The following is a 12,689-nucleotide window of genomic DNA, read 5'->3' as shown; positions in this document are numbered from 1 at the left end:
TAGCACAGTCTGTCGGACTTGGCTTGGGAAACGGAGGATCCCTGTGTCAAAGCCCAGAAGGCACCTAGTTTGAAAAGGAGCCATTTTTCTTCTGGGCACTTCTGAACAAGGCACCAGGCCCCTGTACAATATAATAAATAATAATAATACGTTTATTTATTATAGCACCTTTCACAGAAATAGATTTCACAAGTAAGAACAAAAGTTCAAATGAAGACCACAGAAACATGAATACAATAACCACATGAGGCATACATTTAAGGTCAACATAAAAACAAAACACAGACCACGTGGAGTCCTGAAAGGAACAAACATAATAACAGGACACATCACACACATTTCAAATAGAAATAAAAGCCAATGTAAAAAGATAGGTCTGCAGTAGTTTTTTAAAAGCTTCTACAGAGACTGCAGAGCGGATGTCTATAGGGAGACAGTTCCACAGTGTTGGAGCACCACCTGAAAGGCACGGTCACCTTTAGTTTTTAGACGAGACCGTGGGACAGCCAGTAGGCCCTGGTCTGAAGACCTAAGTGACCCACTGCCAGGGTTGGGAGGGTTACTTTGTAAATGTAATCAGTTACTGAATACTGAATACATGGCTCTGAAAGTAATCAGATTACAGTTACAGTTACGTGTCTTAAGAAAGTAACGTATTCAGATTACTTTTAGAATACTTTCTTTCTCCATAACAGATGGGTATGTTTTGATGAACAGGAGACACGTATTTTACTGTTTTAATGGCTTATCAAGAACTCAAACACAACATCTTGGTGTCATTCTGGACAGCTCCCTCTCATCTGCACCCCGTATAAAAAACATCACCCAGACTGCATTCTTTGTTCTGCCTTAAAACCTTTCCTTGGAATATGTTATGAATTGTAAGGTGTCCTTGGGTGCTTTGAAAGGCGCCCCTAAATAGAATGAATTATCATTATTATTCATTATCTGAAATGATGTTATAACTTTTAAAACTGTTTCCAGTCACTTGCCCCATGCATTCAGCAGCAGCAGGCCATTCACTTTGATTTGATCCCGTTATAAATGTCATCATTTCGACAATAAAGAAATGCTACATAAACGTTATCTTGCACATTTGATCTAACCATCTCCGTTTCTAACTTTCAATATATTTAAAAAGAGATCTCTCTCTCATCTGCGTGCGGGGGCGGGGCCTCACAGACACGCTGCATCTCTCTCGCTCACAGACATGCTGCAGCGCTGTGCAGTGTGCACACAGCTCTGCCGGTAATGAATATTACATTTTGTGAGGAAACTTTTCCACCAATAATTCCAATAAGTAATCCAAAATGTATTCACTTCAGGTTTACGAAAGTAACTGTAATCAGATTACTCGTTTTTCAAATGTAACGCCAGCTGAATTCAGTTAGCCTACTTGATTTTTGTATTCTGATTACGTAACGCCGTTACAACCCAACCCTGCCTACTGCGATGTAAGGATGGAGAAGGTCACATATATACTCCAGTGCATTTCCACGCAGGGCTCTACATGTAATAACTGCTAATATGCATGTTAACAACTAGTTGATGGTGAATTTCTGTACCTTAATATAAAGTGTTACCTATTTTTGAAAATAGTGGACCTTAAAGGATCATTTCATAAAACTACCATTGGACGTGATAACAAAGTTGTCAGCCAATGGGGAGTAGTGGATGTGATAGGACTTATATTATAATGAAACAAATAAACATATATATGTAGTGCCATTCTTTGCTTTAATTGTGTTTAGGTAGGAGATTAGAAATGATTTCTGTTTCACACACTCCCGTTTATTTAAATGTGTGCGTTGTGCAGCTTCTAAAATCAATTCTAAAACGAGTTGGGAGCCAATGTAAGGATTTAAAAATGGGTGTAATGTGTGTCATCCTGCTGGACCTGGTTAACAGCCTGGCAGCAGCATTCTGGACCGTTTGTAGGCGGTTTAGAGATGACTTGCTGAGACATGTGAATATGGAGTTACAATAATCCAGCCGGGATGATATAAAAGCATGAATGATCATTTCAAGCTGCGCTAATGACACAACAGACCTGAGCTTTGCAATATTTCTGAGATGGAAAAAGCATGTACGGGTCAGTGATTTAACATGCTGATCAAAATGCATTGCCTGATCAAATGTCACACCAAGATTTCGTAGATTGGACCGAACAGCTGAGGAAAGGGACCCTATACTCTTTGCAACATTCGGAGCTATACTGTCTGACGCAATGACGAGACCCTCTGTTTTGTCTGCATTAAGCTGCAAGAAGTTGTTAGACATCCTTAATGGGATTTAGACAGTTGCTGCCTGCCTACTGCTCCTAGAACCAGGTTTGATTAAGTGCAGGGACTACATTTCACTGTGTGCAATGCTGTGTAGATAATAGATATAGAAATGTGTGACGATTAAAGGGGCCCTTTTATGCTTTGAGGTGTGCCCCCGCCTGTAGTGTTATATAGGTATTTGTGCATGTAAATGGCCTGCAAAGTCTAAAATCCCAAAGTTCTTTCTCTCCCACACCCACACACCCCCACAACCACCCCATGCCACAAACGCCTCCATTGGATTCCTTTGTTTACTTCCGTAACATAGTGACATCACTAAATAACACTCGCCCTTTTATTGGCTTGTGCACCAACACATTGTATGTGATAGGCTAAGGGGCAGGACATCTAAGCAGTTAACCAATCACAACAGAGCAGAATAGCTAACCAATAATGCACATTTTTGAGCATTAAAGCATGCAAACATGTCACAGTACAGACACTAAATAAACATTGGAAAATTAGCATAATATGTCCTCCTTAAAGTAGGAACTCATTCGGATCCTTCAATTTCATTTCTCATAACATTTTTAATTACAAAGTTAATAATTTAAGGCTCAAGCTTTTTTGTTCCCTTTTTAATAACGGCCTCCATTTTTTTTTTTTTTAATAAAATGACCGGGGTGATAGCTCCTCACTAACTGTGACCTCTCCTCTAAGGTGGTAAGGGCATTTTGGACGTGCAGCCTCACTGGGTATCGGCGCTGGCTTGGCCTGAAGAGGAAGCAGAGTCTTTGTGGTGCGGGGAACCAAAGGACATGCTGCTGGTGGGACGAATGGACGGGTCTCTGGGCCTCATCGAGGTGCTGCACACCTCCAGCATGCACCGCACCGAGCTGGAACACTGCTACAGGAAGGATGGTAGGGAAAGAGAGCTTTTAATAAGGGCTACATCTATGTATTTCTCTGGGAATGTTTTTGACTAAGACAGTCTAAAGGACAGATTGTCAGAAGTGTAAAACTGCATCTGTTAAAGTGAGTTTTCTTCCTCCCTCAGTGGCAGTGATGCACATTGCCTGGTACAGTGAGGACAAGCCTTTCGCTGTGGGCTACGCAGATGGCAAGCTGCTGATAGGGTCCAAAGAGCCCTTAGAAAAAGGAGCCATCGTAGTCATTGATGCACACAAGGTAAACTATTTTGACTTATTTCTACTCTTTCTTGAAGTTCCCCTCAGGACTGACTCCTCTGCATGTTGTTTTCCCAGGAGTCGATCACCAGCATGAAGTGGAGTCCCACGGGTCAGATCCTGCTGACCTGTGCCAAAGAGGAGACGGTGAAGCTGTGGGCCAGTCCGGACCCTCACTCTGACTCCGACTCAGGTTCTGGTTGGCGCTGCCTGCAGAGTCTGAGACACCCCTCCCCTGTTAACGGTGTGGCCTGGTGCAGCCTGCTGGGGCGGGGCCCAAAGACCCTCAACATGTTAGCCATGTAGGTTGTCTACAAAAACTTGATTACACTCACTGATTGAATTATGAGGTGTCTCTTCACATCCTACACTTATGTTGCCATCATCCTTTAAATGAGTTCCTTCAAAATGTCTACCGTTTTGTCTTTGGTAATGTGACAATATTGCTGTCTGTCTACAAGAAGGTATAGAGTCAAGCTCTTTTATGTGCTAGATGTGATGTAAAGTAACTAAGTACATTTACTTAAGTATTGTACTTGGGTACAGTTTTGAGGAACTTTCCCTTTATTGCTTGTTACAATTTGAATCCGAAATGGCTTCTCCTCCACTACATTATTAATGATCTGACTGATATCAAATCTTAATACGAGTTACTTTGAATATGTTTTAAGTTTTTCATACAGCTATAGCAGTAATACTGTATGCTGCAGTGCATCGGTAATAATATTCATATAATATAATTAACTACCGACTGTTATAACTCTGAATTGGACCATTCTGCTGTTGAACACTTTCAATGAACTTTGCTGTTAATACTTTAATAAATAAGTAAGAACCTTGAATACAGTACTTTAACTTGGGTATTTTTAAAGAGTGGTGTTGCTTATTTTACTTCATTCAATGATCTGAGTACCTACTCCAAATATGGATTTAACTGCATCGGCTTATTTACAACAATAACTTAACATTCAAACAGGCCCATTTGAAATGTTTTTAATAAGTTGTATTCTCATCTGTGGTATCCTTTTTAAAGCATGGATGATATATTTACATGAAATACTATTTATTGTGGGTTTTAATGTGTCTCCGTGTATTTTCAGATGCTGCCAGAATGGCCTGGTCTCAGTCTGGACTGTTCCTCAAAACATCTGCAATTACCCAGAATCCGTTTCCTCTGAGTCGGAGGGATGGTGGGAGAATGAAGCAAAACCCAGATTCATGGTACATATTCATAAATAATAACCTGATGTTTTTCTTTTATTCATTTGCAATACTACTTTTGTAATGGAGGCAAGCTTATGTATTCCTGTACGTTTGATGAAGGATTGAGGGCATTTTGTCTTGGCTTCTTGATATTTCTGACACCTGTTTTATCTCTTCACACAAACATAGAGTCGTAGGAGAAAAGAAGCTGCATTCTTCCACTCACCTGCTGTCACTGTGTTGCAGTCTTCCCGGTGGTCAGGTAAAGGTGCAACGTGTGTTTTCCAGCTGAAGGGCCACATCACCCCGGTGAGAACGCTGGCCTTCAGCCCCGATGGTCTGGCTCTGGCATCTGGAGGAGTGGGAGGCCTTATGAACATCTGGTCCCTGAGGGTAAGATACAAACACAAATGCAAATACTGCAGGTAAAAGTCGTATGCATTGAAGAACCAATTATTTAATTCAAATTCATCTTACTGTCTAACTGGTTCATCTTGTGTTTGTGTGTCTAACAGGACGGCTCAGTGCTCCAGTCCGTAGTGGCCGGTTCAGGTGCAATCCAAAATATAGTCTGGATCCCAGATGTAGGTGTTGCTGTCTGCTCCAACAGGTCAAAGGTACGTCGTCTTAGCCTGATGTGTATTTTTCTATGTTTCTATCGGCATCACTGAATCTTTATTGTCTCTCTGGTCTGATAAATTCCAGGATGTGCTGGTTGTGAACTGCTCCAAAGACTTCATGGTATCCAACCATGTGCTGGCCACTTGCCGCACCGCCCTGAAGAAGCAGGGCGTGGTCGGCCTCAGCATGGCGCCCTGCATGAGGGCCTTCCTGGAGAGACTGCCTGTCATGCTGCAGGAGCAGTACGCCTACGAGAAGGTATAGAGACAGTTTTCTATGCCTCACAACATTTAATACATTATAGTATTTAATAATCTAGATATGTACAAGACAAAACACAGTTTGAACTTTTTTTTAGCACAAAGGGTTTTAGATAGATCTAAGTAATTCAAAGCATTTTCTATGTTATTATTACTCCTTTATCTTTTACCGTAAGCATGCAATAATGGCCCATTTCTCAACATCTTTGAAAGTACAACCATATTGTATAATTAATTACACTACATCCAGCTAATGGCAGCTTTTGAACCTACTGTAAATAACAACATCCCTCCAGCCTCTCCAGTCCTGTGTAATGGTAACCTGATAATACACCTGTTATATTACTTAGTCAACAATGAACATCCAACACACTGTAGCCCATGTTAATAATTACCATGGGCTTTTATCACGTCAGCCAGCAGATGGTGGCAGTGGAAAGTCTATTATCATGTTACCTGATCATTATATAGTCATGGCGGTGGTGATAGCAAAACATTTATTGATCAGTATGTTTAACACAGTTGAGTTTTTAGGAGCTTTTTGAATGTTGGGAGATATTATTTTCCCAATATACACAACATTAAGAAGCCCAATGCCTAGATGCTGGTTTTTTTAACACATACATTCTATGTATGAATATAAACGTAATTTTGAGTGAAATCGAGGCAGAAATGGTCACATTGTAATGCTGCCGTTCTTGTATGCAATTATATTATTTTTGATACTTAAAATAATCCAAGCCAACTCTGAGGCCTGATTCCAAATCAAGTTAACATCTGTATGACGATACTAAATTAACTTATTTTGTAAAATGTATTACTAAATGTTTTACAGAACTATTTGAGACAGCTTGTGTCATTCCAATCACAAACAGCGTTGCACATGTTCAGGCAGGGCAGTTGGTAAAGTCAGGACCAGTGCAGACTTCCTATTGGAGGGTTTAATACCACACTTCCACTCCCCACTAGCTGGTTTATCACGGCACTAAATGCGGCGGACTGTTGACGCAAACGCAAATTGAGTGGAAATGTTCAGGGAGAGGGGGCGGGTTGGAATTGGTCCCGAGTGTGAAAGCAGAGAGTGAGCTGCAGGAATGATGACATGTGGTGCTGCTCTTTATGGCCTCGCCTGCTGTTTAAATGGAGCACCATGCTGCTTTCTGTCGTGTTCTGTCTCTATTTAGCTCTACGCTGAGGAAGCAGGCCCTTTTTGATTATAGGATTGATACATAAAAGTTACAAATAATACATACAAACAAAAAAAAGGAAGATGACTTTGCCTGAAATGACTTTAAAGCACCTTAGTGTTATTTTAGTTTATTATTGCCATTATTGCTAATGTTTCTTTCTTATTTCCTCCCCAGCCCCACGTTGTATGTGGGGAGCAGCTCGTTCACAGCGCCTACATGCAGTGCCTGGCCTCCCTGGCTGTGGGTCTCCACCTGGACCTGCTCCTGTGTCGCCCCCCTGTGCCTCCTAGCTTCCGCCACTGCCCCCCAGAGTCCGGCACCGCAGTCTGGTCTGCCAGCGAGTGGGCCTGGTTAGAATGCTTCTCTACAACCGTCAAGGCGGCAGAGGCCCTCGCTCGAGGAGCCACCTTCTCTGAGTCCTTCTCTGTTCCCGACATGGAGCCTGTGCCCAAAGATGAGATGACTCTGCTTATGGTGAGGGAGGGGGCTGCTGATTTTCCTAATGTAATTAACACCTACTGGTGCGTGTAATAACTGTGTTTGCACTCTGTTTTTCCAGGACAACAGTAAATGGGCGCATGGGGTGGATGAACAGATCATGTCCTGGGCCACCTCCAGACCAGAGGTAATTCAGACCGAGACCCAGATTAGCTGTAATAAGTGGTTTGTCTGGTCTGTTCTCCTCAGACTCAGCTGGTTATAACTGCTATGTTTCATACGTGTGTTTGCAGGACTGGCACCTTGGGGGGAAGTGTGATGTGTATCTGTGGGGCGCAGGGCGACACGGCCAGCTGGCAGAGGCCGGCAGAAACATCCTGGTGCCGACCAACGCCCCGTCCTTCTCTCAGGCACAACAGGTAAACATATGTCATGTCTTTATAAACCACACCAGCCTGTTGCTTGTCATCACATCCAGTTGCATCACAGTAAAGGATGTCTAATCTATGTAGAAGATTATTTGTGCAAAATGAAAACCCTTGGGTCAAAAGTGTGATTTTTTTATATTGTGCTTGTGTTGGTTTACGATACAATTTGGCACTATTAGTTGCATATTTTTGCCTCAAAGGAATCTGAATCTGAATATCTATTACTCACCAGGTTTCACCTTGACTTTGTTTTTTTTGCGTGCACCCCTAACCCTAACCCAGGGTCAAATAAGAAACAAAAAAATAGAAAATGATTGATTATTTTAAGTACATTAACAAAAACTGTACTATGAATGTATCAAAACACCTGTTTACAAACTTTAGCATAACCCAAGACTCTTTAATCCACGCAAATGATCACTATTCCACAAACCTTAATATTTAAAAGAGTTAATGTGTCCAAAGTGTTTTAAACTTGAGGCTAATAAAGGGTAAGGTAAGTGAGGAATCATTTGTTAACAATGGTTATTTTGACGATGAAGTATTATTTTAGTGACTGGACCCTACACTCTTCCATAAGTGGGTCTAAAAGGACCCGTATTAGAATAATGTGTGTTTTTATGCCATTTTTGTCATTTTGGTGAAGAAGAATCACTTGTATAATATATTTAATTTTTCACAATTTATAAAAAGACCCACTTATGCATCTAAGGGGAAAACAAATAAAGTAGTATCATCAAAAAAAGCCCATTATGCATATAGGATCTCGTTGTTTAGGACTAGAGAGAAAAAGTTGACCAAAGTACTATCACTGTTTTATTTCCTGTATCTGTTTCCTCTCCAAACCTTTGCTCCTCCAGGTGGTGTGTGGTCAGAACTGCACCTTTGTGATCCAGCCTAACGGGACAGTGCTGGCCTGTGGGGAGGGCAGCTACGGCCGCCTGGGGCAGGGCAACTCTGACGACCTGCATGTCCTCACCGTCATCTCAGCTCTGCAAGGTGAAGCGGAAATACATCTGTTTCTTATCACGCATGCCGTTAGATGCATATCACCGAAATGCTGATTCATAATTGTTTGTGTGTTTGAAAATAAGATGTGCTCACGTGTCCTCTTGGGGTTTGATAACATATCATCAAATCTAAATCCTTTTGAATCACTAATTGAATCTAATAATGTATAACAAAATGTATAAACAACTAAGGCTCAAAACATATATAATCAGATTTGATTTGAGAAAGTTTTTAATTGATTTAATTTTCACTACCGTTAACCTGAAAGTGTTGATTCAAAATGGACCTGACACATCACTGGCTTACTTGAAACATACTCATTGCACTGATAAGAGGGGAGAATCCAATGAGGGATACCTAGATTGATTAAATGCTTTAGGAAAACCTACTAATGTGTTAATAGTTAGTAGTTTTGTAGCTACCTCCGTCCTGACTGGTCATCTCTTTGCCCCTCAGGTTTCGTTGTGACTCAGCTGGTGACGTCCTGTGGCAGTGACGGTCACTCCATGGCTCTGACTGAGAGCGGGGAGGTGTTCAGCTGGGGGGACGGGGACTACGGTAAACTGGGCCACGGGAACAGCGACCGCCAGCGCAGACCGAGACAGATCGAAGCTCTGCAAGGAGAGGAGGTGGTGCAGGTCAGTGCTCAGGAACTCATCCTGTCAGTCAAAAGGGATTTGATTCTGTTCTGGGAAAAGTACAGACTGCATTAGACTATGTCTCATGTACTTAATGGTAATATATCACGTTGGCACTTGCAGTCACAATCTTCCTTTCTTTGCTCTCTTTGCCCTTTAGATGTCCTGTGGGTTCAAACATTCGGCAGTGGTGACAGCTGATGGAAAGCTTTTCACATTTGGTAATGGGGATTACGGCAGGCTGGGTTTGGGGAACACCTCCAACAAGAAGCTACCAGAGAAGGTCACCGCTCTGGAGGGCTACCAAGTCGGACAGGTGGGAAAGAACATTGAGAAATGACCATGGAGAGATGATGAGATGTAGAAAATAGTCAAATCTATTTAATTAAATACAAGAAGCTGAGTTTTTAATGGTTAACAAATATCATTGATTGCATCTCAGCGTTAAATTACCTTGCTCCTCAGGTGGCTTGCGGTTTGAACCACACTTTAGTCGTCTCTGCTGATGGAATGATGGTTTGGGCGTTTGGTGACGGAGACTACGGTAAACTGGGACTTGGCAATTCCACAGCCAAGTCCTCACCTCAGGTAAGAGCTGTGATTCTGTGAGGCCTGCTGTTTCTAGTGAACACTCAACACTTGATGTTTCACCTCTGAGAATATGTTCTTTTTGACTGAATTAATGAATGCTTATTTTGAATTTGTGATTTCTCAGAAAGTAGACGTGTTGTGTGGAATCGGCATCAATAAAGTGGCCTGTGGAACACAGTTCTCAGTTGCTCTAACCAAAGATGGCAACGTTTACACGTTTGGCCAAGGTACGTTATGGTTTGATGCTTTCTTTCCTAACAAACTTAATTTAAATGATTAGATCTGAAGTGATTACCAAATGTTGAATTGTTTTGGATGTGATTATTTTAAGATTTTTGTCGGCATACAGAAATCTCTAAAAGGAAAAGATACTACTACTATTCGTGTAACTTTGGTTATTTATTTCCTACTCATATACCCTAATTATATAAAATGTTTGCAGTCAACCGCAAGTGCAATATTTTCACAATTCATGTTAAGACCTTTTTCTTTTATTAACATGTTATTATTATTGTTATTTTGTTTTCCTCCCCTGATTGCAGACCGCCTCATTGGCTTACCAGAAGGCCGGGCCAGGAACCACAACCGGCCCCAGCAGGTGCCGGCCCTGGCAGGGATCCACATCCAGGATGTGGCCGTCGGAGCCGAACACACTCTGGTGCTCTCCTCAACCGGAGATGTTTACACCTGGGGCAGCAACTCGGAGGGGCAGGTAAAGTGCTGAATCACACACACACTGAAAATAGAAAATTGTCATGATGCAATTATTAACTTCACAGCCAGTGTCTCCTCTGGATTAAGGAGTTCTTGGCATTCAGTTAGAAATTGAGCACCATATTTATATATATATAATATATATATCACCACTTTTAAAGATATGTTTTAAATAGTTTTCTATCATAGTTCATACCAGATAATGATATCAAAACATCTTCAGTCAATCAGTACTTTATTCCTTTTGAGAGACCTTTTAATCACAGTTCTCATTCCCAGATGGCGTTTTCACACAATTTCTTTGACTGTAAATTATTCACATGTATAATTTGGTTGATATTTTGCTTCCAATTGTTAATTTAAGTAATTGTTTACGTTTGTGTAGCTGGGCCTGGGCCACACCAACCATGTCAGAGAACCCACAATGGCCACAGCGGTGCAGGGCAAGAACGTCCACCAGATCTCTGCCGGACGCTGCCACAGCGCTGCCTGGACGGCTCCCTCTGTGCCGCCTCGAGCACCAGGTTAGACACACACACACACACACACCCTAACATGCAACATACTGTCCCTGTAATGGCATCTATCTGGCAGACACTTTATCCTGGAGGTCAGTTTCCCTGCAGTGCTGCTGGCACGTGAAGTCAATATCAAAGTGGGGAACAGCACAGTGTTGTCAGATGAGGCACCAACATAGTTTGATGAATAATGGATGAGGATTTTAATGTATTGTGGTTAGAAAGTGTTGAGTCCTCATGTGCACACACCTAAATAGAACACCTACAATTTGATATACAATTCAACCACAACTAAACGACTTGCTTTAGAATAATGTGTCCAATGTGACTTGTGGTAGACCCTCGTCAATATTTATTTCAATCTTTTTCCCCTTGACTTATTACCTTCCTGGTCTGGTCCTCCTCCTCCTCCTCCTCCTCCTCCTCCTCCTCCTCCTCCTCCTCCTCCTCCTCCTCCTCCTCCTCCTCAGGCTCGTCGGTCCCTCTCCAGCTGGGTCTTCCCGTGGCGGTGCCTCCTCAGTACAGCGTGCTGAAAGAGATCAGCATCGAGGCGGTGAGGGCTCGCCTGAGGCTCCTCTACCATTTCTCTGACCTCATGTACTCCTCGTGGAGACTGCTCAACCTCAGCCCCAACAACCAGGTGGGCAAACAACACAGAAAAGGAAAATGTCAATAATGATGAGGAGTCACCTGATGCAAAGAGCTTGTTGTGCACATTAAAGGAATGATCTATCTATGCAACTGAAAAGCCCTGACATTTAAGAAGATGTCTTTTCTTTTTGTTAAATGAATTTAGCATAATATTCTGAAAGATTTACTTTTCAATGACTCCCAAGATCACAGCCACAGTGAGTGTAAGCAGTTAGGCACCTTGTATGGAACCATGGTAATGTGTTTGTGAATGGGTTCATCTCTTGTAGTGTGAAAGGGCTTTAAGTGGTCGGAGCACTAGAAGGGCGCTACATGAGGCCATTACCAATCCATTTACTGTGTATCACAGTATGTAATGATGGTCAATGTAATTCTTTCTCTGCAGAGCTGTACGTCCCACTACAACGCGGGTACCTGGGGGATCGTTCAGGGCCAGCTGAGGCCCCTGTTGGCCCCCAGAGTGTACACCCTGCCTATGGTGCGCTCCATTGGCAAGACCATGGTGCAGGGCAAGAACTACGGCCCCCAGATCACCGTCAAACGCATCTCCACACGGTCAGTAATATGCTTAGTCTTCACGTATGGACTCAGAAGTACAGAGGTTCGCTAATTTGGAGGGACAATTTATATGATGAAATATGCAACAAAACAAAGGGTTGGTGCGTTTGCATTTTTGTGTAAGCCTTGAGCTTATTTGTGAAAAGTGTTATCAGGTACTTTGGGCTTTTATAGAAAAACATGTAAATACAGTCAGGTGAGGCAAATACATTATTAAATACATTATTATATAAAGCAAATACTGCATAGAATTAGATGATAACAGCAGATAAAAACACATTATATAATATCTCCTTCGCATAACATTCCTGTTAACCTAAAAGCAGATGTAAAAAATGGAATATGAAATACCAATAAAAAAAGAACTGAAATATAGTAATACTCATTTAAAGAAAATGTTATGATATGTTACTGTGA

The 12,689-nt window shown here is 41.9% G+C and overlaps 1 protein-coding gene across 12 annotated transcripts in view; it reads left to right on the top strand.

The window, feature by feature from the left end:
• The window catches only part of herc1 (HECT and RLD domain containing E3 ubiquitin protein ligase family member 1), an 86,011-nt gene that overhangs the window by 57,770 nt on the left and 15,552 nt on the right, over window positions 1-12,689 (top strand). For 10 of the 12 annotated variants that reach the window (XM_034233786.1, XM_034233793.1, XM_034233791.1 and 7 more), the window contains 19 exons: window positions 2,985-3,185; window positions 3,322-3,452; window positions 3,530-3,753; window positions 4,552-4,672; window positions 4,844-5,047; window positions 5,170-5,271; window positions 5,360-5,533; window positions 6,900-7,199; window positions 7,285-7,350; window positions 7,457-7,582; window positions 8,452-8,590; window positions 9,059-9,240; window positions 9,401-9,556; window positions 9,706-9,828; window positions 9,956-10,058; window positions 10,374-10,543; window positions 10,931-11,069; window positions 11,534-11,703; window positions 12,100-12,269. In XM_034233786.1, the coding sequence (XP_034089677.1) occupies window positions 2,985-3,185; window positions 3,322-3,452; window positions 3,530-3,753; window positions 4,552-4,672; window positions 4,844-5,047; window positions 5,170-5,271; window positions 5,360-5,533; window positions 6,900-7,199; window positions 7,285-7,350; window positions 7,457-7,582; window positions 8,452-8,590; window positions 9,059-9,240; window positions 9,401-9,556; window positions 9,706-9,828; window positions 9,956-10,058; window positions 10,374-10,543; window positions 10,931-11,069; window positions 11,534-11,703; window positions 12,100-12,269 (3,001 nt within the window). The remainder of the gene's footprint in view (window positions 1-2,984; window positions 3,186-3,321; window positions 3,453-3,529; window positions 3,754-4,551; window positions 4,673-4,843; window positions 5,048-5,169; window positions 5,272-5,359; window positions 5,534-6,899; window positions 7,200-7,284; window positions 7,351-7,456; window positions 7,583-8,451; window positions 8,591-9,058; window positions 9,241-9,400; window positions 9,557-9,705; window positions 9,829-9,955; window positions 10,059-10,373; window positions 10,544-10,930; window positions 11,070-11,533; window positions 11,704-12,099; window positions 12,270-12,689) is intronic. The other 2 variants (XM_034233792.1, XM_034233790.1) reach the window with 1 other exon arrangement.

Source organism: Gymnodraco acuticeps, unplaced genomic scaffold (genome assembly GCF_902827175.1).
Source record: "Gymnodraco acuticeps unplaced genomic scaffold, fGymAcu1.1, whole genome shotgun sequence".
NCBI classification, from domain to species: Eukaryota; Metazoa; Chordata; class Actinopteri; order Perciformes; family Bathydraconidae; genus Gymnodraco; species Gymnodraco acuticeps.
The sequence above is the reverse complement of the archived record's forward strand: the minus strand, read 5'-3'. Positions and strand labels throughout refer to the sequence as shown.